The sequence below is a fragment of the Melospiza georgiana genome, chromosome 3 (assembly GCF_028018845.1).
Source record: "Melospiza georgiana isolate bMelGeo1 chromosome 3, bMelGeo1.pri, whole genome shotgun sequence".
In the NCBI taxonomy this organism is placed as follows: domain Eukaryota; kingdom Metazoa; phylum Chordata; class Aves; order Passeriformes; family Passerellidae; genus Melospiza; species Melospiza georgiana.
The window spans coordinates 82794486-82821474 of record NC_080432.1 but is presented as its reverse complement, the minus strand read 5'-3'; the positions used below and the strand labels follow the sequence as shown (position 1 = coordinate 82821474).

Genomic DNA, 26989 nt, shown 5'->3' with positions numbered 1-26989 from the left:
TTAATGTAATTGCTTTTTTTTCTGCCTCTTTTTTTTTTTTTTTTTTCTGAAGAAAAAGAATTTTTACATTACACTCTGGGGTTTTATTTTAATTTTATGGCAACACTGCTTCTTGTTCTTAGATACAATGATAGATGCCACTGGAAACTTCAAAATTTGCTACTCAGCTAGACTGAGAGATGGGCAAGATGTGTAATTGTGTTGCTTGCTGAATCAAGGATATCAAAATAGAGAAACATATACATGGCATCTTAGGATTTTAAAAACAAGATGGTTCATCTCCAAGTGCATGTGGGTTGGAAATCTTAAGAGTTTAGCTCACAGAGAAGAAGTTTCAAAAAAATGAACACTCATAAGAAAACCCTTTTCTAGCCTGAAGCAGCACCAGAGTGTACTGGCAACTCAAGAGATATGTAACACTTGAGCACCAAAGGAAGAAGAATTTTATATAAAAGCTTAAAATAAAAACCAGATCGAAGCCGAAGTGGAAGAGTAGAACAGAAATGTAAAGGAGCTTCAAGAATAGAGTAACTCAACCCAGTGAGCAACCTAAATTCTCCTTCTGTGCTGCAGCAGTTTACTGAGACATCAGTTGCATCCATAACTGTTTAAAAACTGACAAATCTGAGCAACTTCACTCTTGGAAGCATAAGCCTCTTTTAATCTCTTGGCAATGAAATCGCAGTTCTCTTTACTCTCTGTTAGTTCAGCCAAGAACTACGCCATTGTGCGCTATTTCACAGCTTTGCATTTAAAAAGAAGCAATGCTCACTTAATGCACAGTCATCCTATCATTGACACCATAACTAACTCTGAACGATCAAACATTTATCCCATAAAGGTCTGTTTGCCAAGTTCTGTTTCACATCCAGAAGAGGTAAATACAGCCTGGAAAGTCCTTTCTCCCAAAGACATCCACATCTCCCAATCAAGTGTAAACAGCACGTTCTTCTTTGTGTGCTTAACACTCAGTTCCATATCTTGCCCACTATATGGAGAAAGAATATTTTGGAACAATTGCATAGTCTCATACCTCACTTAGATATGTAAGTTCAAGTGCTTGCAACAATACTAGAAAGAAAAAAATTGTGAAGCAATGTAGAAAACTAGGTTTCTTTGAGAACTCAGCTGGAAGATTTAGCTGCTATTACTGCTACTGCTACTGCAACTACTACTATTATTATTATTATGTGTGTAAACAACTGTTTTTCTTGAATCAAAGAAGCACTATTCAGATAGTAGGAATACTCTTTGTTTCAGGTCCCAAAACTGAAACAGTCTTTCGAAGTTTTTTGAGGTCCAGCTGCTTCTGTCATGGCCAACATGTTATACAGTCTTTTTCACAAAAAAAAAGTCACTGTCATAGAAGCAGCTAGGGATTCTCCCTTTTTTGCTACTACCCTCACTACTGTTGAGAAGCTACTCCTGAACCTTGCTCTTTGGGTGGATAGGAATCTTCCCTTCTGAACTTGCATTAACGTGGATCTCTGGCTCATGGCTACTTGATGCCCTTTCTAGTATAACCTAGTCATACCCTACAGCAGTGCCTTTGAGAACAACCATGAATTTAAAAGGTGAATGAGTTTTATCCAACAGGAATTTCCCTTTGATATTGATGAAAATTCAATCTGGACTGATTTTTGATAAAAACTGTAGGTGGAGGGACCTAGTGTTACAATAAGAAAAAAACCACCTGCTTGGTGGTTATTACTGCAACAGAATGTGATTGAAAGCAATTACTTTTCATAAAAGTTGATGTAAGAAATACTTCTACTCATTAGTAAGGTGACTGCTTTTAGCAGCAGCAGTCATCTTCAAGAAATACTAGGTGTTTAAACCCTGTTTATTTTTCTGCAAAGATATCTTAGCATACTCCATCTAAAAGCCATGTATATTGCTTGTAGTCTTACATAATGTGAGCAGAGGTAGGGACATTCACAGTTTTTATACTTTGGATATAAATAAAATTGTTTGATTAAAAATAAATCTTACCAATACAGACATTTTTTTTCTGTAATGCTCTCCCGCTAAACCCATTTTTATGAAAATAATGATGCAAGCAACTAAGTGTAATTGTAGAAAATTATTGCTAGTGATTTGCATATGAAATACACACCTTTTACAGCCTCTACTAGCATTGTTCAACGAGCTTATAAATAGTACAGCTGAAATGCTGCAAACAGAAAACAGTTTTCGATGGGCACATGCTATGAATGAAGAAATGTTCAGACACAATGTGCAACTTGGAGAGCTTTCATCAAAACTAGCCAAGAGGGAAAAATGCCTCATTTCCTAACCACACTGTGTTTTGGATAAGCTGGTCACATAGAAAAAGCATCACGCTCCTTTGCAGAGAGTAAAGCTTTTTAAAATAAGGGTTAATATTTTTTATGGGGGGAAAAAAATAACCTAATCTATTAGTACTTGCTGAGATTTTTCTAATGGATTCTGCATAACATTTATATTTCTATAATTTGATATTTAATAACTGCTAAGATCTGAACCTTGCAATGGAGGCCAGTCATTTGCTGTAGTCATTGAAGGCACAGAAAAGTCTAGTTTTAAGATATTGTTTTTGTTTCAAGTAAAATACTTCTGTGTACAATTTTAAAACTAAAAATGATGAGCATTGTTCTAATAATAAAGCAGAGTATTTTGAATCTTTGATATTTGGGGCAAAGGGTGAAGGGAGGAAGAAAAAGTGGAATAGGGTAAAGAAGGAAATGTCAAATATTTTTTTATAATGTTGCTGCAAAATTGCAGTTCTCCTACACAATATATCAAAATATGCCTCAAATGGAACTTAAAGTAGAAATTTCTTAAAAACCAGATAAATCTAAGAACTACTGTTTCTGTTATCAGTGGGATACCTGCCTGTCACTATTAGCCAAGAGGAATGTTCTTGTATGATGTGATCCCCCTTGTCTCCTGCAGACAGACTTGCAATTTCACCATACGAAGTCGGTAAAACACTGCTTTCCAGTTTAGTAGGTGATCCGTCATGTTGCTCGTTCTATTTTGGAGAAAAAGGTTGCCTTTCCTCAAGAGAGGCACACTGACTGAAGCATTTTGCAAACAGGCATGAATTTAAGTCAGCTTCATGCGCTGCAGAGAAGGGATCTCCTACGCAGGGGGGAGCCCGAGCATTCCCGGGCCGCTGTCGGGGGCTGGGAACGCGGCAGCGACGCCGGGAGCTGCGGCAGAGTCACGCACGAGTGAAGCGCACCAAGGGCTGGACACAGGTGACTGCAGGAGGCTTTGGTGTATCGATGCCAATGTGTTTGTCATCCTCTTCTCCCCTTCTCAACTCAGGGCAAGCTCTGTACTTTACCTTTCTGTTTATTTTTAAGGAATTTGCTGTAAGAATTTTAGCTTAATGGCCACTTTCTCTTAGCTTTAGAAAACCAGGCTTAGCCTAAAAGAGAAACACGTGAATGCTAATTATGTAAATAATTCATGCATTTTAGGGATTGGTTTCCGAAAGGTGGAACAAAAAAGGATAATTTAATTCAAAGACCATCAGAACAGATGACTTTCACAACTGGAAATATTTTTTCCTTTGAACTGCTTTGAGAGACTGAAAAGCTTTAGCTCTTTATTTTTGGTAAGACACTGTGCAGGTAAAAGACTTTGAAGACTACAAAGAATAAAAAAAGTCTGATGCCTCACTCTTCTGTGAGATTGAAGTAGCTGACGAGAGTAGTGACAGCCAGTGCTCTGACCCAGAAGCCACTTCCCTGACAAATCTGCAGCATGGCACAATTGCCTGAGTTAGCCTTTTGTGCTGATGAAAATTCAAATGCTGCTCGGAAGAACAAGCCACGGGGAGATCTCACCAGCAGGTGCACCCCTGAGAACACTGATCTGGCATCCTTAGCACTGCTTGGGGCAAGAAGCACTCCCCAGCAGCTCCAGAGAATGCCTCCTTAATGTTTCCATTAAGCCAAAAAGAGCTTTTCAATCTTTTAGCAACTTGTCAAGTTCAACACTAAGTCAAATATGGGCCACATGTGCATTCTTTCTTGCCAATAAGGCAAGGCACATGGAGGGCTACATTAAGAGAAGCACAGCCAGCTGATCAGGTGTGCCAGGCCATCAAATCCATGCACTCAAATACACCTGGTAGTCCCTTTCCTTCCCTGGCCAGAGGCAGGACCCCTCAATTCCTGGATGGTGTATTCATTACCTGATCCTTTTTCTGCTAACCAGAAGTTCCACACTGGGGTCAAAGGCAGTATCAGTCCTTCTCCACTGTCTGGGGAGCTGCTCAATAGCAACCAGAGTGCTAATTCTCCTGTATGGAGCCTTTTTGGCCACCAAATCCCTCACAATTCACATAGCCCAGCTTGCACATTTGAGGCATCCCACTGCCCCATGCTCTCCTCAAGGTAACGCACACAGAACCACAGGGTGGCACATCAGTGTGCACATGGCACCCTCTCCCCGGGCAGAAAACAGCTCCCTTGTCAGCCTCCATGGTGGCTGGTGGGGAGGAGGAGAACACACAAGGTCTTTGAATGGCTGGAACTGTTGGGAGTCTCCCCCCAGCTGAGGCACAGGTCTGCAGGGGTGGGTGGGAGAGAGATTCTCTTTGAATTGCTGGAGCAGACTGGCCAATCTGCCCACAGCTGGGGCCTTGGCGTCTGGCCAAGTCACGAGCACCAGGTGCTGGCATACGATGACTGTGCTCCATACAAACTTCACTGCATGCACCACAGGCACTGGATTTCATTTGGGTCTTCAGATGCCTGGCTGCTATCCAGGCTGCTGCAGATCACCTCCACCACTGCTAACTCCCTCACAGACTGGATACTCTCAGTGGTTGTCCACTCTTGCCTTAATAGTTTACAAGACCTTCTTCAAGGGGATACTTCTTCATACTCAACACAAACTGCCTCCAGAGGGTGCTGATTTTTGCTCCTTTTCCAATCCTTTTGTTGATCCCCCATTCCCTTGTGAGGCATCCCAGCTGCTGGGCTGCCTTGCTCTCTAATTCCTGACTGTTGGCTCCAGTACCAGAGCACTGCAGCAGCCAGCTGATAATGAGCTCACCAGGCTGATGGCTATAATATTTGTGTGTGTCTTGCAGCTTACTCAGGGATAAGGAGTTGATGATTTCTGCATTGTTCGTGATTTCTGTCTCTTTCCCCTCCTGTTCTTGTGACTGTTCTGCTGCACGACAGGCTGCCTCTCCAAATCCTCCTCCTGCACCCTCTTGGGAAAAGCTTTCCCCCGACTGAGGGAACTTACTTCTGCCTCTATTGTTTCTTTGTGACAACAGGGGTAACTGACAGAGTTGAGAGGCGCTTTCTGTGTGTCTTCAGGCACAGAGACCATCTCTGCCCTCCAAGGGTGCTGAACAGTTCTTGGCAGGGTTAGGCCAGGCCCAGCAGTGTGAGAAGTTGTGTCCCTTTAGCACAGCCAGGGCATCCTTTTCTCAAGTGTACTGTCACTTCTTCAGGATCCTGCACTTGTTTGGCAGTCAGCTTCCATATGAGCAGAGGTAAAAACCTGTTCTAGATACCTTGCCGCCCATGACCACACAACCTCAGGGCACATCCCTGTGTGATATTCCTAAATACTCAGTTAATCCTAGGAAAAGCTGGATACAGATTCGTGAGACACACTGATGTGAATACTCCGATTACCCAGGAGTGTTCAAAATATGGGGGAGTCATTGTAACAAGCTGGAAAGCAACCCTGCAGGGAGCAAAGAGAAAGGTGCTGTTGTTTCCTCCACAAACTGTGTCTCAGATGAAAGGAGAGAAAAGGTGTAATTGTTAATTATCTCCACGAGATGGTTCCCAAAGTACTGGGACAGCAGCAACACACAGCCCAAATATCAGATTAGGCTCAGGGCCAGTGCTTTCATCATAGTTCTCCAAGGGAAAACACAACCAAGAGCTACACAGCACAGCAAACTGCAAAAGACAAACGCAGCTTTCAACAAGCTCTCAAATTGTCATGTTTACTCTTGAGCAAGATAGGGAGTGGGTAAGGGAACAAATAAACCTGCATCAAGAGTGAGTAAGTCAACATCACGACCAGCAATAGCTAAACAGGCATAAAAGGTTCCCTCTAGCACACTCTGGTAAAACATCTTATTATCTTGAGCCCTAAGTGTCCATCCTGGGTACCAAAAAGAATTGTGTTGGACAGCAGCTAGGCTGCTCAATCGGTGCCCCCCACCATGGGATGTACTGTGGGTTTTTAGCTCTGTACAGACAAAGGATGGATACAGTCTCTCATAGAGGGATTTTCTGGGCTGAGATGTCTGGGGTTAGACATGCCCAACCAAGTTCAGTGTGGTACATCCCAGGGAGAGCATTCCTCTCTATCCAGCTGAGGCAGTGTGAGGCCAGAGGCAGGCAAACAAGGGCTTTTTTTCTATTTGCATGACTTGCTGCTTTACTAAAAGTAAATGCAAAATCATTCAAAGAGATCAAAGTGATCTCCCTCACAAGCAGGTGAGGGAGATCTGAAGAGTATAAAGATAGTCTACTATGATTAAAGCCTATTTTCCCCTGGTCTTTGCTGGTGCTTCAGCTCAGTGAACATGAGTGGAGGGCAAGGAGACTCTCAGACCAGAAGAGAAAGAACTTTTTACTGAACTGCTTCTGTTCCTGGAACAATTTAAGGCTGCAATCCTAAAGGTCAAAAATATTGTGGGAAACTGGAATTGATGCCACAAAAAAAAAATACTTTTTAGTAGATTCTTCTAAAAATCCCTAACCATTAAGAGATAGAGAAGTGTCCCCACACGCTATCCCAGAGAAAAGAAACAGTGAGAAAATCTGTTGGTTGAGTAAAAGACAGTTTAATAGATAAAAGGGGAAAAAATGAAAACCAAACCATGAAAAACAAGCAAGGAAAAAGCAATCACTACCAGTTGATTGACAGTCCCCAAACAACAGACCCCTGCAACATCGCCCCTCCCCATCCCCAGTTTTTATTACTGAGCATGATCTTGTACAGCACAGGCTGTCTCTGAGGTCAGCTGCCCCAGCTGGGCCCCCTCCTGCCCCCTGCCCACAACCAGCCCCTCACTGGGTGTCAGAGTGAGGAGCAGAGAAAGCCTTGGTAGTGTGCAAGCACTACTGTGCTGAGCACAGCAGGTCAGCAACACTGTTTTAGTTGCACATCCAAAGCATGGGACTGCATAGGACACTATCAAGAAAATTAATGCCATCACAAGCGGGATGCAGTAGATCAGGATAAATTTTTTATTTTAATTTGGTTTAAAAAGCAGCTGGGACCTTGTCCTGTATTTTGTGCATCTGTGGAATGGTGCAGCAATTCCATAGTGGTGATAGGTTGAGAGGAGCAGCCACCAGGAATGTCTGGTTGAGTAGCTGGGTGACTGAAGTAAATGGTGTGAATGCCTTCCTCAGACCACAGGCCTCCCTCTCCCTGACCTGCTTTAGAGGTAGGTGGGGACAAGGAACCAAGGAGACAAAAATAACAGCATGACCAGACCAGAACAGCCCTAAGGTTACACATTGCTAAGAAGCTGTATGAGGTGTGAGGAGTACATTAGTACACAGCAATGACTAATTCACCCAGAGTCTGACAGATAGGTACAATATTTTGCTTGTAGTTTACCTAGAGGAAACAAGACAACAAAAATTTCTGAAGAATTACAGGCAAATACCTTAAATATAAGATTACTTGATAATATTGATAAGGGATACTTCACATTGTTTATTTGGTATTTTTTAAAATTAAGGTTGAATAATTCAAAAGCAATCAGAACATTCTGGTGATAAAGATACAAAAAAAGTAATTAATTTTTGATGATTCCCCTTTATTTGTAACAAGTACAAATAAAAACTTGTACTTGCATGAAAAAAATAAACGAGATGTACATAGTTTTGCAGTATGGTTGGTGTTTCTTTGGCATAAGTGAGGTGAAGTGACTCAGAATATCTCCAGCAACCCAAGCTTTTTGCAGCCCTAAATCATTATGAACCAATTAACATAGATGTAAAACAAAGAAAAGATGATGAATGGCTCTTACTTCATGTAATGTGCAAAAACAAGAGCCAAAAAAAGCTGAAATGTGACTCTGGTTGAACTTAGGTAGTTCTTTCAAGCACATTTTTTAATTAGAACTTCAGGGAACTTAATGGGTAAGTGCCTGGAATAAACCACACTTCTCAGTGGTTCTCTTCTGTCTTCAGCCCTCCCGCTGCAGTAAAAACAGTAACTCAGGGAGAAGTTCCAGAGTCTTGGGAAGAGACAAAATGCCAGGGCAGGAAAGAGAGAAAGTGCAAGAAAGAAGGGGTCTGGTGTTGAAGCCATTCTCCAGAACAAAGCGAGTCCTGAGTTCTGGATGGTGCTCCTAAACAAAGACTCAAGGTTGCTTATTATAAATAAAATATCATGGTATAATGTGGGCAGCATGTACATAGAATATTATGTACATTACACAGGATGTATTTCAGTGTATTTTTAGAGGACAGAGTTTTTATTTATATTTTGCATTTGGTGGAATGCAACACTCTGATCTATGACAAACAAGCTGTGCAATGGGGAGGGAGCGCAGGGGGAAAAGGAGGGAGGAGAGAATTTAACAGAAATAACTCCACTTAGTGTTTGACTGAGGGATGTAATGAAATCTGTTTGCTGTGCTAGCTGTCTCCAGATTGGGCTGTAATTACACCACAGAAGGAAGAAAGGTAGCTGAGTCTCAATCTAGATCATTTATGTAAACTCAGCCTTCTTGTCAACGGCATTCTCAGATTGCACGAGTGCAAACCACAAAAATCATCTCCTATGAACAAAACAGAGACGGTCTCAAATTGCAGGCTTCTGATACACCTTATAAGCTGTCTGTAATTGGACTTGAAACTCCAACACACTGAGGTTCAAAACTTCTCCAGTATTTTCTGCATTTTATTCAGGGTAGTGACTACTCACAGAGGAGCATTCCTGCTTCCTTTTTGCCAAAGGCTGATGTCTAGCCTTACAAATTAACATTTATCTGGCTTAAATTAACACAAGTGTCACAAACATAGGAAATTCTTTTGTGTAAGACTCTGTTGAAACAAACTGCTGGATCTGAGGGAGGGATATTCCCTCCCCCAGAAGAGTTGGAAAAACCTCGTTCTTTGACCCAGAGCAACATTTTACATAGGCACAGTATAAACTCCAGGCACTCACTTCCCTTAACAGAGCCAAATTAATATTTGATTAAATATTTCAAAGCTCCTACTTACCATGCTTGACACATTTTCTCAGCAAGTTTCTCAAATACAGAACTCATTAGGCACAGGGTAATTTTACATTTGAATACATAAAAAGAGTGTGAGGAGACATAACTGCGTGCAGACAGAGAGGGATTTTCCCCCATTAATCCCCTAAACTGCCCTTCCCCTTGGATAAGGGTATGTTAATTCCCGGCTTCGGCAGCCCGTTCTCTCTGGGCAGGTTTGAGCGGGTTTCTCGTGACACCTGGATCTTCACGCCCTTCCATCCCTCCCTCTCTCCCTGCATCCCTCCCTCTGGCAGGAAAACCACCGGCCTCCGCCCTGGCGCCGTCCCCGCTGGTGCCCAATCAATACGGCCTTATTTCCTGTCCATTTGCTGAGGTCACGGAAACGGGACTCATTAATTATTTCTACCAGTGCAGCCTCAAGTGCGCTTCTGGCACGGCAAGCGAAAACCGTCTGTGACCTTTTTTCTTTCCTCTGCCGAATTCTGCCGGTGGCGGCGGCAGCGAGGGCGCGTTCCCCTGCCGGGCCGGGATGAGGCGATCGGAGGCGTGAGGCGGCACCGGTGTCCCCGCCGGGTCGCTTCCACCTGCGGGGCAGCGGGTCAGGGAAACCTGGTCACGGCGCAGACGATGTTGGCCAAGGCGTCCCTGGCCTCCGAGGGAGGGAATCGCTCCAGGGCTGCCAGCGCTCTGTTTCCGTGGCAGCGGCAGAGGTCGATGGCAGAAGTCACACCTTTGCCAGCCTTGATCGCTTCCTGCAGCTGTTGGAAAACACAGGCACATCGGTGTGGGGGGGGGATTTCGGCCCTGCACAATTACCTCTGCGAGCACAGGGCTTCTACCGCCTCTTCCCGAGGTAAAGGCAAAGCCAAAGCCATCACACAAAGCCCTTAAAGCCTCTCAGCTGCTCTGTTTAGCTCCCTACCGCAGCGAAACTGTGTGTAATGTAAACTACACCACCCGTTACTTCAGCACATGAAAGATGCTGGCTCTCCAAAGGGCACGCTTAAACTAAAAAAATAAAATTAAACTTTTAAATATCTGAACATTTGATACCTCAGCCAGCGCTTGAGAGCTTTTGTTCAGAACTGGCAAACCAGCCATTTGCTCACACTCCTGTTTTCTGCAGGGAAAATCTGCATTTTGTGAACACCCATTCCATCCCCTGCTTTCAGAAACCAGCATAGGATGACACAGGTGGAATGACTGTATTTTGTAATAGGGGTTTCTATTTGTAGACCATGTGATTACATTGCTCATAGTGGACAAAAGCAAATTTTGTCAGTAAAATGTGGTAAACTATCATACTGTGCCCATGCAAAGTCCATCTTATCAATAAGACCAGGGAATTTGACAAAGGCTTGGCGATACACCATAGGAGAAAGAAAATACTTTCATGGAATAACTGACATCTCATAGCAAGTTGCTGGAAAGATCTGGCACCTAAAAAACTTGGGTAAATGATGGGTTAAATTTCCTCTGAAATAATACAGACAAAATTGACAAAATAAAGCATGTTATTTTACCCATACCTGAACTTAGCAGAACTCTAAACAGCTTTTATTAGGGGCTTTTTTATTTTTAATTAGTATTTTCTTTTTGAACAGCATCAGGAGACTGTCATGAAACACTATTACATTTTCTACTCTAAAATACAGGTGTTCCCAGACCAACTCCAGCCTGATGCCTCATCTAAGAGCCTGGGAACAAAGGCGAGGTGGATCTTTGGGATTTGGTTTTTCCAAAAGCATTACAGCATTTCATGATCTTTAACATGCCCTACACAGCTTTCACAACTGTCTAACATCATTGCACCAGCTTTTAAAAAAAAAGACTTTTCTTGGATGCAGGTACTTACAGTAACAAACTATACAGGGTTTCCTAAGTCATGTTTTTCATCAATGTTTTCACATCTCAGTGCCCAAATTATTTTTAAAAATACATGACTATGACCTTACCTATCCAGTTTAAATTATATATATATATATATACCTATCTTAAAAAAAATCCTAGATGTGACCAAATTGTAAGTCACCCATTTTCTATACATGCTTGCATTCATACAGAATGATTGATGCTTCTTATCTGAAAGTGGATTCATTATCTGTATTTAAAGATGAAATTAGCTGAAAGCATATTACAGCACTTGAGTGTTCAAGTCCCAGTTCATAAAAATTTTATTCTTCTCTTCAGTTGGAATCTTGCTGCACTGTGTGCTGGAAAGGAACTTGCCCTGAGGCATAAATGCATCACATAGCTAATTCAACGTGTCTTCTAATGAGTGGGAATCAGCCATATTTCCAGGGCTCTGCAGCAAAGGTGAGGATAGGTGAGATGAGGTGCTCTAGCAGCGTGCAAAGGTGTCCCTTCCTCTTCTCTGAGGGACAACCTTGTGGGACAGTAGAACCCCACACATCTTGAAGCAAACTCTGCTGAATTTGCTAAATCTTATTACAAAGGATTAGCATAACTTCTAGTACTCATGGAAATATATACTGAGATGTAAACAGGAAAGAAAATAGCTCCTAGAAAGTGTTCAAGTTGGTGAAAAGCCAGAGAAGCTTAGCTTAGGCATATATATGCTCACATATATGTACCATGACTGAGTTGAAAGAGCAGAGCCTGGAAAGGGGGAGAATCCTAACACAAGGACACAATCCCTTTACACGCCTGTCTTGTGTAAGCCCTCAGACACATGCACTGCTTTGAAGCCAATACAATCACAAAGCTCGTGTCAAACTATAGGCAGAGGATCACTACACAAAAATCAGACTAATCCGCTGTTGAGTGTTTCCCAGCAAAGTTCAAGGAACCTCAAAATGGAAAATACCTGCTTACATGGACAGCTTTTCAGTTAGAGATCCTCCTATGTAACAATTCATAGGCCTCAAAACGTACCTGGTTTGTATTCCCTTTGCAGAAGCAGCTGGTCAGCTCAAATAAGCATACACAGAGGCAAAGCAGTCTGAACTAACCAGACTACACACTAGCTCTATCTCAGCAGGGGTTGTAAAAGGGAAAAAAGAAGTACAAATATGGCTTTTTGTAGTGGGAAAGTTCTAAAAGAAATATAGGAACTAACTCTGACAAACCAGGCTTCAGCAGCTCTGCTGTATGCAAAAGTCCCCTAATTTAAGATTTTAGTTGCACTCTTGGTTATATTACAGTTACGTTTTCAGACTCTGTCTCTCAGATTTTGAGCTTCAATAATTTTATGTAATGAACTTCACAAACTAAGGACACAGAAGAAAAAAAATCAATGTATCCAGTATAGATGCATTATTTTCAAATCTGGATAGGAGCAGCTGATTTTTACAGCAAATGATCAGAAAAGCAGAATTTACTGCTTTGATTTTTTACTTTATAAACTTTATTTAAGCTGCCTCATTGATTTCTTCTAAATATAAGAATCTGCTCTTTTAGTCTCTACTTATATGGCATATTTAATTTTGTGCATATTTCCACTTGTAGGAACAATTTAATCCACACAACCTTCTTCAAAATGATATTTAGTAATTAAAACTGAATACAAGTCAAAACACAGATTGCTTAGCTACACTTTTCTCCATTTGAACTGCTAGATATGCTGGAATACTGCATTTTTGCTTTTAAGCTTTTGTTCAGACCATTGGCATTAAAGCCTTACTTCATTCTAGAAGTGCCAAGACTCTGAAAAAAAATCACCAACTGGGTTTTGGTTATTTAAATTCAGCTTAAAGAATAGTCTTGCAATAGCACAGCCAAGCTGAGGCTCAGATGAGATGTGATCTCCTCCACCACATATCTGCACTGTTCTGCAATCTGTGCCCTTGCAGATACTCAACTGAGCAAACCCACACTGGCCCTGCTTTGAGCGAGAGGCTGGACCAGACATCCCCCAGAGATCCCTTCCAGCTTCCAGTACTGTATGATTCTGTGAAGAGACTTCAAAGTACCATGTTTCTCAGTCTGTTTGTTTTAAAAGGGCAAAGAGCGGGCTTCTCATCCATACCACAAAAGTGAAGGATTTGCCTTTCAGACCAAGTGCTCTGGATTGCTGTTGGACAGAACAGCTGGTCTGAGGGCAGCAAGAGGTCAGAGAGGAAAGCTAGGAACTGCTGGATTTTGGAGACTGAAGAACTAAAGGAGTCAAAAACTAAGCAGGTGTTCAAGTACAAAGTCAACTAATTTCAAATCTTCTCTGCTGAGACATTTCTGCTTCGTGAGCCAAAGGAAAGAAGATTCCTTTCACACAGTGCTACCTGTAGGGAGCAACAAATCGGGAGCAGGGTGGGGAGGGGTGGGAAGACTCACTGAATACGTGGTGAATATTTTGGCTGTAATAGACTTTATATGCAAAGGGAGAAAGACAGCACTGAAATTCCTGATGTTTTTTTTTTCTTAGTCCAACCTAGGATTAATTTTTTCCAATTAGTAATTATTTCCGATTAATTATTTCAGTGGCAATATCTCAAAAGTAACTTCAGATTTTTTTGTTGTTGTTTTAAAAGGATGATCCTAAACCAGATAATTTGTTATCTACTAAAATCTTTGAATATCACACATTCTCTCTGATCCTGAAGCGAGCTAAAATATTTTACATTTCTGAAGTACACAGTACTTGCTGAAACAAAAAGAAACCCCAAAACCTAAATTGATCTGTGGCTGAGTGACAGAATAATGCTCAAAATGCCTGCAGTGTTCTGCACTGGCTTTCCTAAATTTGTTTTCCCTTTTGTGGGAGCAGCACGCTTAATAAGCACTGGTATTTTAGACCGCTGAAATGTTAACCTTAAAAAAGTATCAACATATTTCATAGGTAGTAGATCAATTTTGTCAAATTTTTTCTTTGTTTTCTAAAGAAGTACTTTGGAACATTTCAGCATCCATTCTTGCAGCTGGACATAGGGTTGAGCTCTTCGTTCTCAAAAATACACTGCACAATCATTTATTTGCATCACTTCATAGCATAGATATAAATTTATTTTTTAAAAAATCTTTTGTTTGCTATATGCAACATGATATGCCAGCTGAAACCAGGGCAGTATTTATCAAATATTTCCTGAGAAACTTTTCTGTACAAAAGATAAAGAAATGCATCTTCAAAGGGCCCAAGTGCTCTGCAAAAGCCCCCATTAATAGAGTAGAATTTATTTTCTTTATTCATCTGACAAAGAGAAAAAAATTCTTTTTACTTCAAACTGAAACCCACACTACATCTAGGATGAGACCAAATGTGGGGAGGGTCGTCCCCAACAGGAGAGGAAAGATGGCCTGCTTACAGGGAACACTGCTGTTACACAGCTCTTAAAATACTCTGCCAAAAAAATTACAAGCCATCCCAAGACACTGATTGATTGTACACATTCTTTATTATTTTGGAAGGGACACCAAAGCCTTTCTATGCCTTTCACAATGAACTTAACAAGACCCACCAGTTCTTAAATCTAAACAATGGAGGTTGTGAAGACTCTTCACCCAAAAGCATAATTTTCTTAAATCCCCCTAATACAAACAGTGTTTGTAAATTGTCATCTTAGCACACACAAGCAATCAACTTCATATTTATGTTAAAACATATTATTTGCTTTAATGAAACAAAAGTTATGCTGGATTTATACCCCAAAGAAGTGGGAAAATACCCACTGATTACAAAGATGCAACTGATTGTTGGTACTGGATGTGCACCTTGATAATTCAGATATTAATTCCAAAAAATAAGAAAATTGCTTCATCTGAATCACTTTGGATGCTTTTGTAATACCACTAACACATCTAAAAAGCCCCATTGACTGACTATGCTGTGTTTTTTATTATATATAACAAAAGCAGCTAATGGCAGTGGTTGCTCCAAAACAAACATGACAAATCTTCACGCGAAACCAAGAGGGTCATAAGCATCTACACACAACCTCTGTTTTTAACTCTTTGCTGCATTTCAGGAGCAAGAGGGTGAGCAGCCTGTGGCCTACAGTCCCACGATGACTCCCTGGCATGTTAACAAAGCCATGGGATGACTGTTCCTTACCCCATGGGGCTGCAGACCCACAGCCAGCACTGCACAGGATGGCTGCACTCGCCGTGGCAGCCAGCGGTGGGCTGGGCAAGGGCAGCCTGCACCTCTGGCTGGCACTGTGCTATTGTTATTTATTAGCAGCATGGCAGCAGGCTACCACTGAGAAACCTCCTTGTAGCCAAATGTGACCTTTCCCATTTTTCTTCTGTTTCCCACCATCTGGGAAGTCAAGACTTCAGTGCCATGCAGTGTATGAACAGCTGGATCTGCCCCATCCTGACTCACGCCTTCCAGCACGGTACAAACTCAGCTCCTGGTGTTGATGTGGTGCACAATATTTCATACACAAACCAAGAAAGTATGTCATAGCATGCCATGCCAGACTATGCCATACTTTCCAAGCCAGTTTGGATGAAAGGCCTCTATAACAGACAGCAGAGCAAATGGACAAGGATACAAAAAAAAAAAGTTTTGCTACATCCTCTCTCACTTGACTTAATTTATCTTTTCTGAATATTGCATTTAGAAAAGTGACAAATCATTGCATAGCACAGTAATTGGCTGCAAAACACAAGATTTATTTCTTTATTTAGTATTATAATTTTTCTAGAGCCTTGGCCAGAAAACAAGAATTACTCCTAGCTTACTCACTTCTGCTACTAGTTGGGCCTTTGTTACACTCCTTTAACAAGTCTGTATGATGCCAAGCATTAAGGCCTCAGCTTTAGCAGAGAGATTTTAATCAGTATTATCAAGTGGTAACAATTACATTGAGAATCTCAGTTGTTGTTCGAGAATTACACAGCTTATCTTGCACACAAGGTATGCGTAACATAGATAAAAGCTTTTTGATTTTAAGAAGTCTGAGATTTTTGCCACGTACAAATGAGGGGGACGGGAAAGTTACATACATGAAATTTGTCCCTTACTTTCTCTTTTGTTATCTGAGAAACACCACAAAAACAGCTGAAAAATTTTTTCACCTCTTTCAGAGACTTTCAAACACCACAACGATGGATCAATAATTTGCCTGGATGCAGTGTGATAGCATAGGAAAAAACAGAATGAGAATGAAACCCTCAGACACTAATGTGAGAAAACATATATTCAGAACACAGACAATATAAAAAATCTTTCTGATAAAAAGATTCAACAAACCTGGGATGAAAAATCCCTAAAAAAATTTGCAAAATATAGTGACTTTACTGACCTGGTAGTCTCAGACTTAATCAAATTAATAGAAAGCTTTTCATATTATATTTGTGTCAGAGACCTCACCAAACTTGCTAGTATGATGCAGCTATTTTTTTGTCAGTGAAAAAAATCAGGGGTTTCATTTTAATATAGCATGCATCAAAAGAACAATTCAGAATTCTTAAGCAGTCTCAAATTTGAAATAAAACCTTCACTGTTTAAGAAGGCATGTTAAATGTGTGGATCTCAATTTCTCAAATTTACTTTCATTATTTTAATTGAAAGTGCAGCAAGCAAGGTAAAACTTTCTTAAGTAGGCTAACAACTTTTGTATACGCATATTTATGAGTTTAACTAAAGGAATAATATTTTTATCTCAATTAAGTGGCACACTGAAGTTCATAATAAAAACTAAGAGAAGAAAAATAATCAAAATTTTCAAAAGTTCTACAGGTAGTTTTGGTGATCTTTGCTTTTACAAAACTAAAGAGGAGATATTTTGAAAGCTCAAAGAGACACAAGCTCCAAGATTTGATTACAAATATTAAAGTAACTGTATCAACTGAATAGAAAGATAAGACAGGACTGTGATGCTGAGAAGAAAAGACTGAGCAATGTGCAAAGCACTGCCTGTGGTGATGGAAGAGGAAAGACAACACAGCAAAAAGCAAAAAATAAAATACTGATTTGTAGAGCACATCATGCCCTCTAACTGGGTGTGTGCATGTGCTGGTCAAGTCGTTCTGCTGGGGACAGCTGCAGGTCCCTGAGTTCATTTAGCATAGATATTACTAATGACCACCTTTACTTTAAACCAACTAACATAGAAAAGAGGGACATGATAGCCTGGGCTTTTGCAACTGACCTCTTAAAAAAATCAAACAAACTAGACGTTGTTTGAACTCACAAAATCATGCACTATTTTTCATATCCATTCACTTTATAATATCTGTGCTTGTGCAAGAGATAATTACCTAAAGCCAGCAAAAATCATGTGCTTTCTTGCAGAAGTCAATTGCTCAAAATACAAAACTTGAAGGGCCTTCTCTCTTTCTTTACCTTTTATTCAAGCGTCCAAGTAGCTGAAGCATAATATAAGTTTTTTAACTTCATGTGAAGGATACAAGATCTGAAATAATTTCAGTCAAAATGTAGAATAGTCTGACAAATGTTTGATTTAGTAAAGCAAATTTAGAAGTTTTTCTTTCCCCTTTGCCTTTTTTTCCCAAAGTATGGAAATTACACTGTGTGGATTTGTGGAAATGACAATTGTGGATCACAATTATAACAATTAAAAGGAGAAAACTCGTTCTGGACTTGCAAAAGTAACCTAGGTTAAATATTCACAGGAGTGGTCCCCAAGACATCTGAAGAATAAATTTGGTGCCCTCAGTGGTGATTTAGAAGAAAGAAAACTGCTATAAATGTGACTGGTGTAGGGAGCAACCTAAAAGCATAATGATTTTAAATGGCAAAGTAAGTTGAGATCCCTCTGCTATTCTAAAAGGAAGGAAGAGCAGAGAGGCTTTTAAATAATCCAAATAGCAATTTTTGTTAATACAGAATAATTACAATGATCTGACCCATACTTGTGTGTTACCCTTCCATATGAGCAGCAATCAGTCAGAGCTGTAACACTCTTCAGGCCCTACTTCAAGAAGCAATTCTCAATCATGCTCATGGCTCAGTAATTTATATATTACTTCTCCACTGATGCTGGAGATAACTGACTGGACTTCATGATCTGCTTAAGACTCAGAACAAGTCAGGCTCATGCTCAGTGAGCTTGGGACACTGCCATCTCTCTCCATCACACATGTGCTGTGCTGCAATATTTAACCAGGGGAACCTTTCAGCCATCTCCTGCAGCCCTTTGAGAGTTTCAAGGTGTCCCAGCTACTTCCAGTACAGCTCCTTAGTTCAGGTCTCCTTTTATTATAGAGAAGTAGCAAATACAGTGCTGTAAAGTTAGAAGTTGTAATGGGGACTGGAAGAAACCAAATTATTGTATTTGTGTATTTTTTAATAGATGGCATGGAACTAAGGAGATATTAAAAAAAATGTACCCTACCAATAGAGAGTGACCACTGATAGGATCTAACCTGCAAATGACTCCAGTAAAAAAGACACAAAAGCCATCAGAAGGCTGGTTTGAAAATTGAGTTTGGGGAAGCAAATGGGAGAAATGACAGTAAAAATAATTATTCAATAACTACATTATTAAATTACTATTATTAGATATATTATTAAATTACTATTATTAAATAGCTACATTGTATAGTTACAGTGCAGCTGTCTATTAATGGCTTTTTAAAATCAAGAAATTGCAGGAGCCATTCTCCCTCCCTTCATATTCACACATACAACTTACAACCTTGCTTTAATAAGGAAGTTTCTCTCAGCTGTCAAGAATATTCTCAAAAATATTTTTTAAATATTAAAAGTGAGATATAAATGTGATTTACCAACCTTCTTATAGTCCACAATGTTTCCTTTTCCTTGTGCCTTAAAAAGAAAGAGATTTTTTTATCAGACACTACATACTACAAACCAGAGTTGCAAGAATAAAGAATGCAATTAAATGAGCTACTACTTTGAACATTACTTACTTTCTTTAGGAATCTGATACAGAAAACCCTAAAATACAACCAAATGTGTTACCAGCTTACACAACATGGCTCTGTTTCAGATGAGAGCTGCAGATACTCAGTGTAATTTTTAGGCTTTTTTATTATGACTTGTAGTTAAACATTTGGTGAATCCAAAATGTTTTGGTCTTAAGAAATCTTGCTGTTTGCATTAATTAATCTCTCCCATGAGATTCTGTAATAAACTCTACTTCCTATCAGCAATAACAGGATTTACTTTCTTTAGAGAGAACTCTCTGTATACCTACCCTGTCTTGCATGAGGCAATAGTCTAGAGCCCCCAAAAGGGCTGTTAGACCCTGTCAGAGCTGGGACCAGGCTGGAAGCGCTTTTGATTTAAGTATCAGCATCACCTTTTGAGTAAGTGAGGTAAATAAATCAACCTGTAACTCCTAATATATTCAGAAAGAAATACAAACAATTTTTAAATTTCTTCTCGCCCAGATGCAAGCAAGTATGCTGTCCAACTTTCTGATTTCTGTCACAGAATGATGTAGAAGATGTCTTTCTCATTCGTACTCTGACAGAACCAGATCATTAGCACTTAACCAACCTGAAAACCCTTCCCTGAGATCTGATCTGGATGTGCCATTATAACTTCATCTAACTCTAGCTCTTCTCTTTCCAGATTATTGAGAGAAAAAAAAAAAATCTGTTTCTTTCCCTGTAGCTTCCTCAAGGGAAGACCCCAAACCTCAATTCTTCTGCAATGTGTTTCCTGAAAAGATGTAGATTAGGACCAGTACCTCTCCATGTCCTCTATGGGGACTTCAGAGATCAGCCCAAAGGAGCAGACCAGCTGGGACAATGAGAAGAGCTGAGACCTGCACTGAAGAGGAACACTGTGTGGCAAGCATAGCTTCAAAGAGATGCTGCCAAGCTGGCCCACACTTTAAAAAATGAATTAATCTTTGTAAAGGAGGAAATATAACATAGAGAAAAGAACTGATGAGAGACTAAACAAACTGAAGATGAAGGAGAACAGTAGATAACAGAACTGATTCCTCTGAAGGATAAAGGGGATTGATCCACAAAACCCCTTTGCTTCTCTCTTTAATCTTAGGAGCCAGCTTTTCTGGAATGCATGTTAAGAAGACAGCCTGACAGCATTTGGGAGTAGCAAAACCACTGCCAATTACTGCTTCCTTATTTGTATATTCCCATCTTATTTGATTTGACAATTTTTATTCACCTGATTGGATCTTACAGCTGCTTCAAAATATATCTAGTAGTTATATTGTATATTAGAGCACCAGAAACATGTTCCTTAACAAGTGATTGCCTATATGCAGATTCACACTGCAGCAGAGAATCTGACAAGGTGTTTGAGGAAGATGCTTTTCAGCTGCAGCAATAGCAGGAAAAGTGTGCTCCGTGTGCCTCCTCCTGTGCTTATTCTCATTACCAACAGCAAGAATACTTTCTCATGATCTGCTCCTGTCAAGCATTAAAGTCAATGGCTCTTGAGCTCCTCCAGGCAGCAACCTCACACAATCTGTCTCCTAAGCCTTCTTTACTACAACTGCACCATTCTTTTTTACCTTTTTTATCCTCACAGTAGTACTTTGGCTCTCTAACTTTTTCTGAACCTCATCTCAGACACACAGATGGTTTTTTAACCTTTTACATCAGACTTGCTCAACTGGTTAAGCTTCTGACAGGGCCTGAGTGCACTACATGCACTTTACCTATTAAAACCATACAAATGACATTGCATGAGAGGGTGGCTTAGGAGTGCACCCCTATGAGCACGGGCATCATGAGGAAGTGTCTGGTTTGAGAGCTTGGCCTACACTGAATGTCACATAGTGAAAGTGACTGTGGGTGATATCTCAAAGAGCATGTAGTTAATCAAAGATAACTTTCCTCTCTAAACCAGCACAGGTCAAGAAAGGCTCCTGGACTAGGTGTTCCATATTGTAGTTGGTAGTAGTGGTAGCATAGTAAATACCATGTATAAAGTATGTGTATAATAAATAAATGTATTAAGTACAGCAGTCCTAGTAGATAGCAAATACTTTTGCATAGTGCATGTCACTTGGCACCCCCACCCTTTTCACACAGAACTGCTTCATTGTTTCCATAATGCCCATTTTTGGTACGAAAATTTAGTAAGCAGACAGACGGCACTCCTGGAGTCCTGCAACCTCCTCTAGATTCTGCAGATGGGAAATTGTTTCAATGCTTTTATACACTGTGCTGTGGAAATGCCATTACTCTCCAACTGCAATAATCCAAATCCATTTACATTCAACTCGCATATGAGCCTTGTGTTGAGACTGTTGAGTTCCAAAAAACCTCATAATGCTTTATGAACTACTAGTCCCTAATTTCAAAGTGACAATAGGACTGCTGCATTTTAAGATCCCCTCACTCTATACCACTGTAGGACTGTAGATTCTGCATACACCTCCCAAAATCTGAAGAGGCTGAAGAGACCATGCCTCTTGCTTGCAGTATGTGAAGGCAACTTAGAACACAGAACTAGGCAGAGGTTTATATTCCACATCCTGCACCTGATTCCTGCTTTCAAACCAGCAGAGAAAGGAGCTATCAGCAAGCACATCTTGAATGAATTTGCTTGCACAGAGACAGCTTCTTATTGAAGGCAGCACCCTTTCTAACAAACTGTATAACAACAAGCATGAATTTCCAAGTGGCAGTCATCACTGTTGTTTAGACAGACAAAACATGTCCAACTGATGAGGGAACTCAACAGAATGCTTAATTTTGGCCATTTTGGAGCTTCCTCCTCCCCCTTTCCCTTCTTGCTGTCTTCTACAGTTATCTATTTGTGCTTCAGCAACATCCAGGGAACTATTCATGGACTTGAATCCTGCTGTGGTACATGACAGTTACCACATAGTTATTTTATTCTTATTGTCTTCCTCATGTAAAAATTAGAGGAAAAAAATAGGTAAATAAGGGAATTAAGAACAAGAGTATCAGACAGTTAGATCTCAAAACTATTTTGTGATGGTCAGAAAGCCCAGCCCCAAAGATCTTTCCCCTTCCATTGAAAATTACTACTCCAGCATAATTTTGGCAGAAGGAAATGCATGCCTACCTTTCAACCACAGTGATGGTTGAAGTTCTCTGCTTTAAGCTGCCAGTGAAAGTAGCTTTACTAAGACATGGGACTGCACAAGCAGTGCAGAGGAAGGCACATATGCTCCACACAAATGAATCTGCCTATTACACTGATATACAAAAGTCTGACAGAGCTTGACTGTCAGGTCCCTACATTTCCCCTTGTTTAAAGTGTGGATGAGAGAAGTATTAAGCACTGCAGAGCATAGGGAAACCTCTTGTTAATTTCTAAGTTCCTGTGCAGGTTGAAAGTACAGGTAGGAGGAAATAAACATATGGCAAAACCAGGAAATTCTAAACAGTGCTTTATTTTACCTCTCTAATCTGTTTAAGCCATGCCTCCCTTCCACGGAATTCCTGATGAAAGATTGCAGGAGCAGAATTCAAACTGAAGGCCATGGTGTCACTAGAAGTTTCTTTAACAAATGGCTGCAGGTCTGAATGTAGCTGGAAAAGAAGAACACACACACATTCAGTTCCCAGGAACAGTCTATACGTATCCACCCACTCCTCAAATTGAGGTCCACATCCTGGTTCTACACCTACTCACCACTTCCTACTTTGACACTTGTACTCTGGTTGCACTTTTTCAAGTTTGGGGGAGGGAAAGAAAGATGTTGAAAGCTTTGCAGTGGTGGAAAGATGTGGTAAAGAGAAGCAAGAGAGTCTGCAAAGACACAGATAAAGGACAGCTTGCAGAGCTGGGCAAGGCATGGGACACAGCCAGGTAGGAGACTGTGGAGAGGCAAGAAACAGAAAAAATATAAAGGAGAGAATGATCCAGTCTTTGGTGGGAAGAAGATCAGCTTTTAATCTGTGCAGAGTACTACATTCTACTTTTGAGTACTTGAGGAAGCAGATACAGTATGACCTTTCTTCTAACAAAGCAAATGCTACATAGCTAGGAGCTTTCCATGAAAATTATGCAATCCTTAATACACAACTATGTGTCAATGGTGGATATATTAATATTAAAGCATATACAAAATATTAAGGATATAACTGCACTTCAAGTAATTTACTGGTAGAATTGTACCTAGTAATGGCATATAGTGGCATTCCTGTGGCAGTAAAATTGTGCTTTATAAAACCACTTCCTCCTCCTGTAGGAACTAGAAACTGCATAAATCAACTCAGCTGAAGCAGACGGGAGGTCTGTCTGCCTGTCTCTAGCTACATCTAACCTCACAAGTGAGGCAATACAGCAGAAGCAGATCTGTGTTTTCCTCTGGACTAACTCTAGCTGCAGACTCAATGCCTTCTAGTGGAGGTCAGAGACCTTGTCCAGGAAGTCCTGCAGCTGTAGAGGTGTAGGATGTTCCTGTTCAGATATGGTGACCTCCCTCCTTATCTTCCATCTGCCCTCTATGGAATTTCCCTCCACAGCAGGTTATTCAGAGGGGATATGGTTCAGTCCATGCTGCTGCATGGGCAATTGAGCCTCACAGCACAAATCTCTGCATGGTGGCAGCCAAGACCCAACACATTATGTACAGACTGAGCAATGAGATGCTGGAAAGCAGTGCTGCAGAAAGGGTCCTGGAGATCCTGGTTGATGACAAGTGGAACATGAGTCAGCAGTGCCCTGGCAGCCAGGAGGGCCAGTGGTGTCCTGGGGGCACCAGGCTCAGCACGGCCAGCCAGGCAAGGGAGGGGATTGTCCTGCTCTGCTCTGCTCTGCACTGGGGTGGCCTCATCTCCTGTCCTGTGAGCAGTTTTGAGCACCACAATATAAGAAAGGCATTAAATTATCAGAGTGTCCAAAGGAGGCTACAAAGACAATGAAGGGCCTTGAGGGGAAGCTGTATGAGGAGTGGCTGAGGTCACTTGGTCTGTTCAGCCTGGAGGAGACTGAGAGGAGACCTCATTGCAGTTGTCAACATCCTTGTGAGGAGAAGAGGAGCAGCAAGCACTGATCCCTTCTCTGTGGTGACCAGTGACAGGACCCAAGGGAATGGCCTGAAGTTGTGCCAGGGGAGGGTTAGGCTGGATATTAGAAAATATCACCCAGGGAGTGGTTTGCTACTGGAATAGGCTCCCCAGGGAAGTTGTCACAGCACCAAGCCTGAGAGAGTTCAGAAGTGTTTGGACAATGCTCTCAGGCACATGGTGACTCTTGGGGATGGTCCTGTGCAGGGCTGGGAGTTGGACTCGATGATCCTTGTGGATCCCTTCCAATTCAACATATTCTATTACATGTTTCCTCCTGCAACTCCCGTTAATGGGACAGTGGGTTTAGGAGTAATGAAGGAGCAGAAAAGGTAAAGCTGCTGCAGAAAGATGTGCTAGAAGGAAGTTAACAGAGCCTTTAATGTAATGAGCTCCATTGCCAGGAGTGTGATTTTGGTAATTCACAAGCTCTGTTCATACCAACAGCTTCTGCAAACATCTCGCTCCATACAGCAGTCAAATTTCTCAACACTCACCTGCTGGCTAAAATCTACAGCACAAGTCATGCCGTATATGACAGAGCTCACAAGCAACACATCTTACAAGCCCTTCCTTCTGTATTTAAGCTCCCAGAACAAAAGGAAAAGGTGTACCTTATGACTCATAGACATATGCTTCCCATACTGGAATGCCATGTCCTGGATCTCAGCGCTGTGCTTTGCTAGCTCCATTGCAGCCTGGCAGCTCTTGGCCAGCAAGGCACTGTGCCTGAGGAAAACCTGCTCCTTCCACCTAGATATGCCAATGTCATCTGTGAGGCAGTTCTCCTGAAAATGAAACAAAGGCTAACATGAAAACACCAAAAACTGCACGTGTCAGCTCACAGAAGTTAATAGTGTGGCACGTGTGAGTACCGTGTAGTACATAACAAAACAAACCAAACTCTGGGTGCCATGTGCCAAATAAATTCTTTTAGGGATGAATAGAGGAAAATATCAGAATAAATATATTGGCAGTTTCAAACAAAAACCTTTTCCATTTTCCTGTCAAAAGGCAATGAAAAACATGTGGAACTGTCAAGGTTCAATATAAATTTTTTTTTTTTTAATTACTGTATCATCACACTGAACATTAACAGCAAACTATAGCCCTCATGAGGGACTGGGGAGGAAAAAAACCCACAACCAAAATTCCAAAACAAAACCAAAAAGCAAATCCTCCCCCCACACAGAGTACATCTGCACTTCAGCCCCCTCCCAGTTATCAAGAACCAACAATCCCAAACAAACTTGAGAAGTCCCTACAATTTTTCCTTTGTAGTCAGGAAAAAAACTAATTGTAACAGGTGTTGAAAATTCTTATAGACTGCAGTGGAAAAATGAAGGGCTGTGAGAGAGGACTTATACCTCTTCTGCTTCCATATTAAGGGCGAGGAGCAACTGAAAGTATTAAAAAATAACTAAAGTTGCAATTTAGAAGCGTCGGGGATTAATTATCAGGGGCTGATAGAGGCACGTCAGTTATGCCTCTACTGAACTTTACCACCTTGACTATAAGGTCAGAGATGCTCAACCTGTCTAAAAATCTTTTGTATCAAACATATTTATTTGGATAACTTTCCACAGTGTTTTAATTAACACAAATCAAATACTTTCTCCCAAAATCCAAATTCAGTTGCCACTCCTTTGACTCATAAGGTGTTAATATGCTACTAATTCATTCATGTCTTCAAAGCTAGACACTACTTTAATCTGTCTCACATACTGACATCCCTTTAGGTACTCTCTAAGAAGGGGGCAGGGGGAACCCCAAAACCAGAAAAGATCACAGCTGTTTTGCTTAGAAAAAAAAAAATCAGTAATGAGAAGCTACAGAAAAAAAAAATCAAAGCACAAAAATGTTCAAAATTTTGTAATTTCTCAGTTCAGCTGAATCTGTAACGTACACTAAGCCAAAAGATATTCTTCAACAGAGTAATATAAAAACCACTCTTATACAACAAACCTTTTCCCTCAAAGTGATGTCAATTAAATTACTTAGAAATGAGCAAGAAGTAATTCTGTGTGACCCTATAGTTTTCTAGCAAGGTATTATCTGTCATGAAATCAGTAACAAATGAAATAGAATCCATCCGTTCAGCTTTAATTTTCCTCCCTTATGGATATCACCCAGAAGTGCTGTGTTACAAGGGAGAGGATAATTTGAGACTAATGGAAAAAGTAGGAGAATTCTGTAATGCCAAGTAACACAGAGCTGTATCAAAATGCCTTTGCTTTCAGACATACTATTAAGTTATACAAGGAAAGTGAAGAACAGCGAAACCACATGTTTGCTATTATGCATATGACAACTTACAAAGTCAAGCCTCAACTTTCCTCTGTTTCTGTATTTTTGTTTTAATATTTTAACTCAGCCCAGAGCATGTGCAAATTCCCATGACTGGCAAAATGTCAAAATGAGCATTTAATTCAAGTAGTTTCCCATATATCAAGTCTCTTTTTTTCCATTTAGATATAGGTCAATTTATTTTAAATTTAAAATCAGGAGCTGTTGGAAGACGAAACACAATCTTTTCCTTAACAACCAATCTGCTCAGTGAAAAAACAGTACTTACTGAAATTCACTGGATGATACTGAAAATTGGCAGTGATTTTTATAATCGTTTGTTTTACATCAAATAAGAAAAAAATACTCTAGAAAGGTATCCTGAAACAATTTTGAAGTTAAAAAATATTTCAGAAGACCCATAAATTGAAAAGGATTGCTTTCTGTAGCCTTTGAGCAGCAAGAGAAGTGCAAACATTATCCAATATCAACTGAATGAACTGAAGAAGCTTAAGCAGTCACTGCAACTCAATGTACACAAGAAAATTAATTCTATGATTTGTTACAAAATAATATTCCTAAACAAGTTTCAATTTCATTAACAGGATTGAAAATGATGGCAGAAAAAGTTAC

The 26989-nt window shown here is 40.5% G+C and overlaps 1 protein-coding gene across 1 annotated transcript in view; it reads right to left on the bottom strand.

Moving 5' to 3' along the window:
* Positions 1-7200: 7200 nt before the first annotated feature.
* Positions 7201-26989, bottom strand: part of PDSS2 (decaprenyl diphosphate synthase subunit 2) — a 109762-nt gene continuing 89973 nt past the window's right edge. Inside the window, exons 5-8 of the mRNA XM_058021136.1 lie at positions 24685-24858; positions 22457-22588; positions 18873-18908; positions 7201-9975 (exon numbers count right to left, since the gene is read on the bottom strand). Of these exons, the coding sequence (XP_057877119.1) occupies positions 9817-9975; positions 18873-18908; positions 22457-22588; positions 24685-24858 (501 nt within the window). The 3' untranslated portion in view covers positions 7201-9816. The remainder of the gene's footprint in view (positions 9976-18872; positions 18909-22456; positions 22589-24684; positions 24859-26989) is intronic.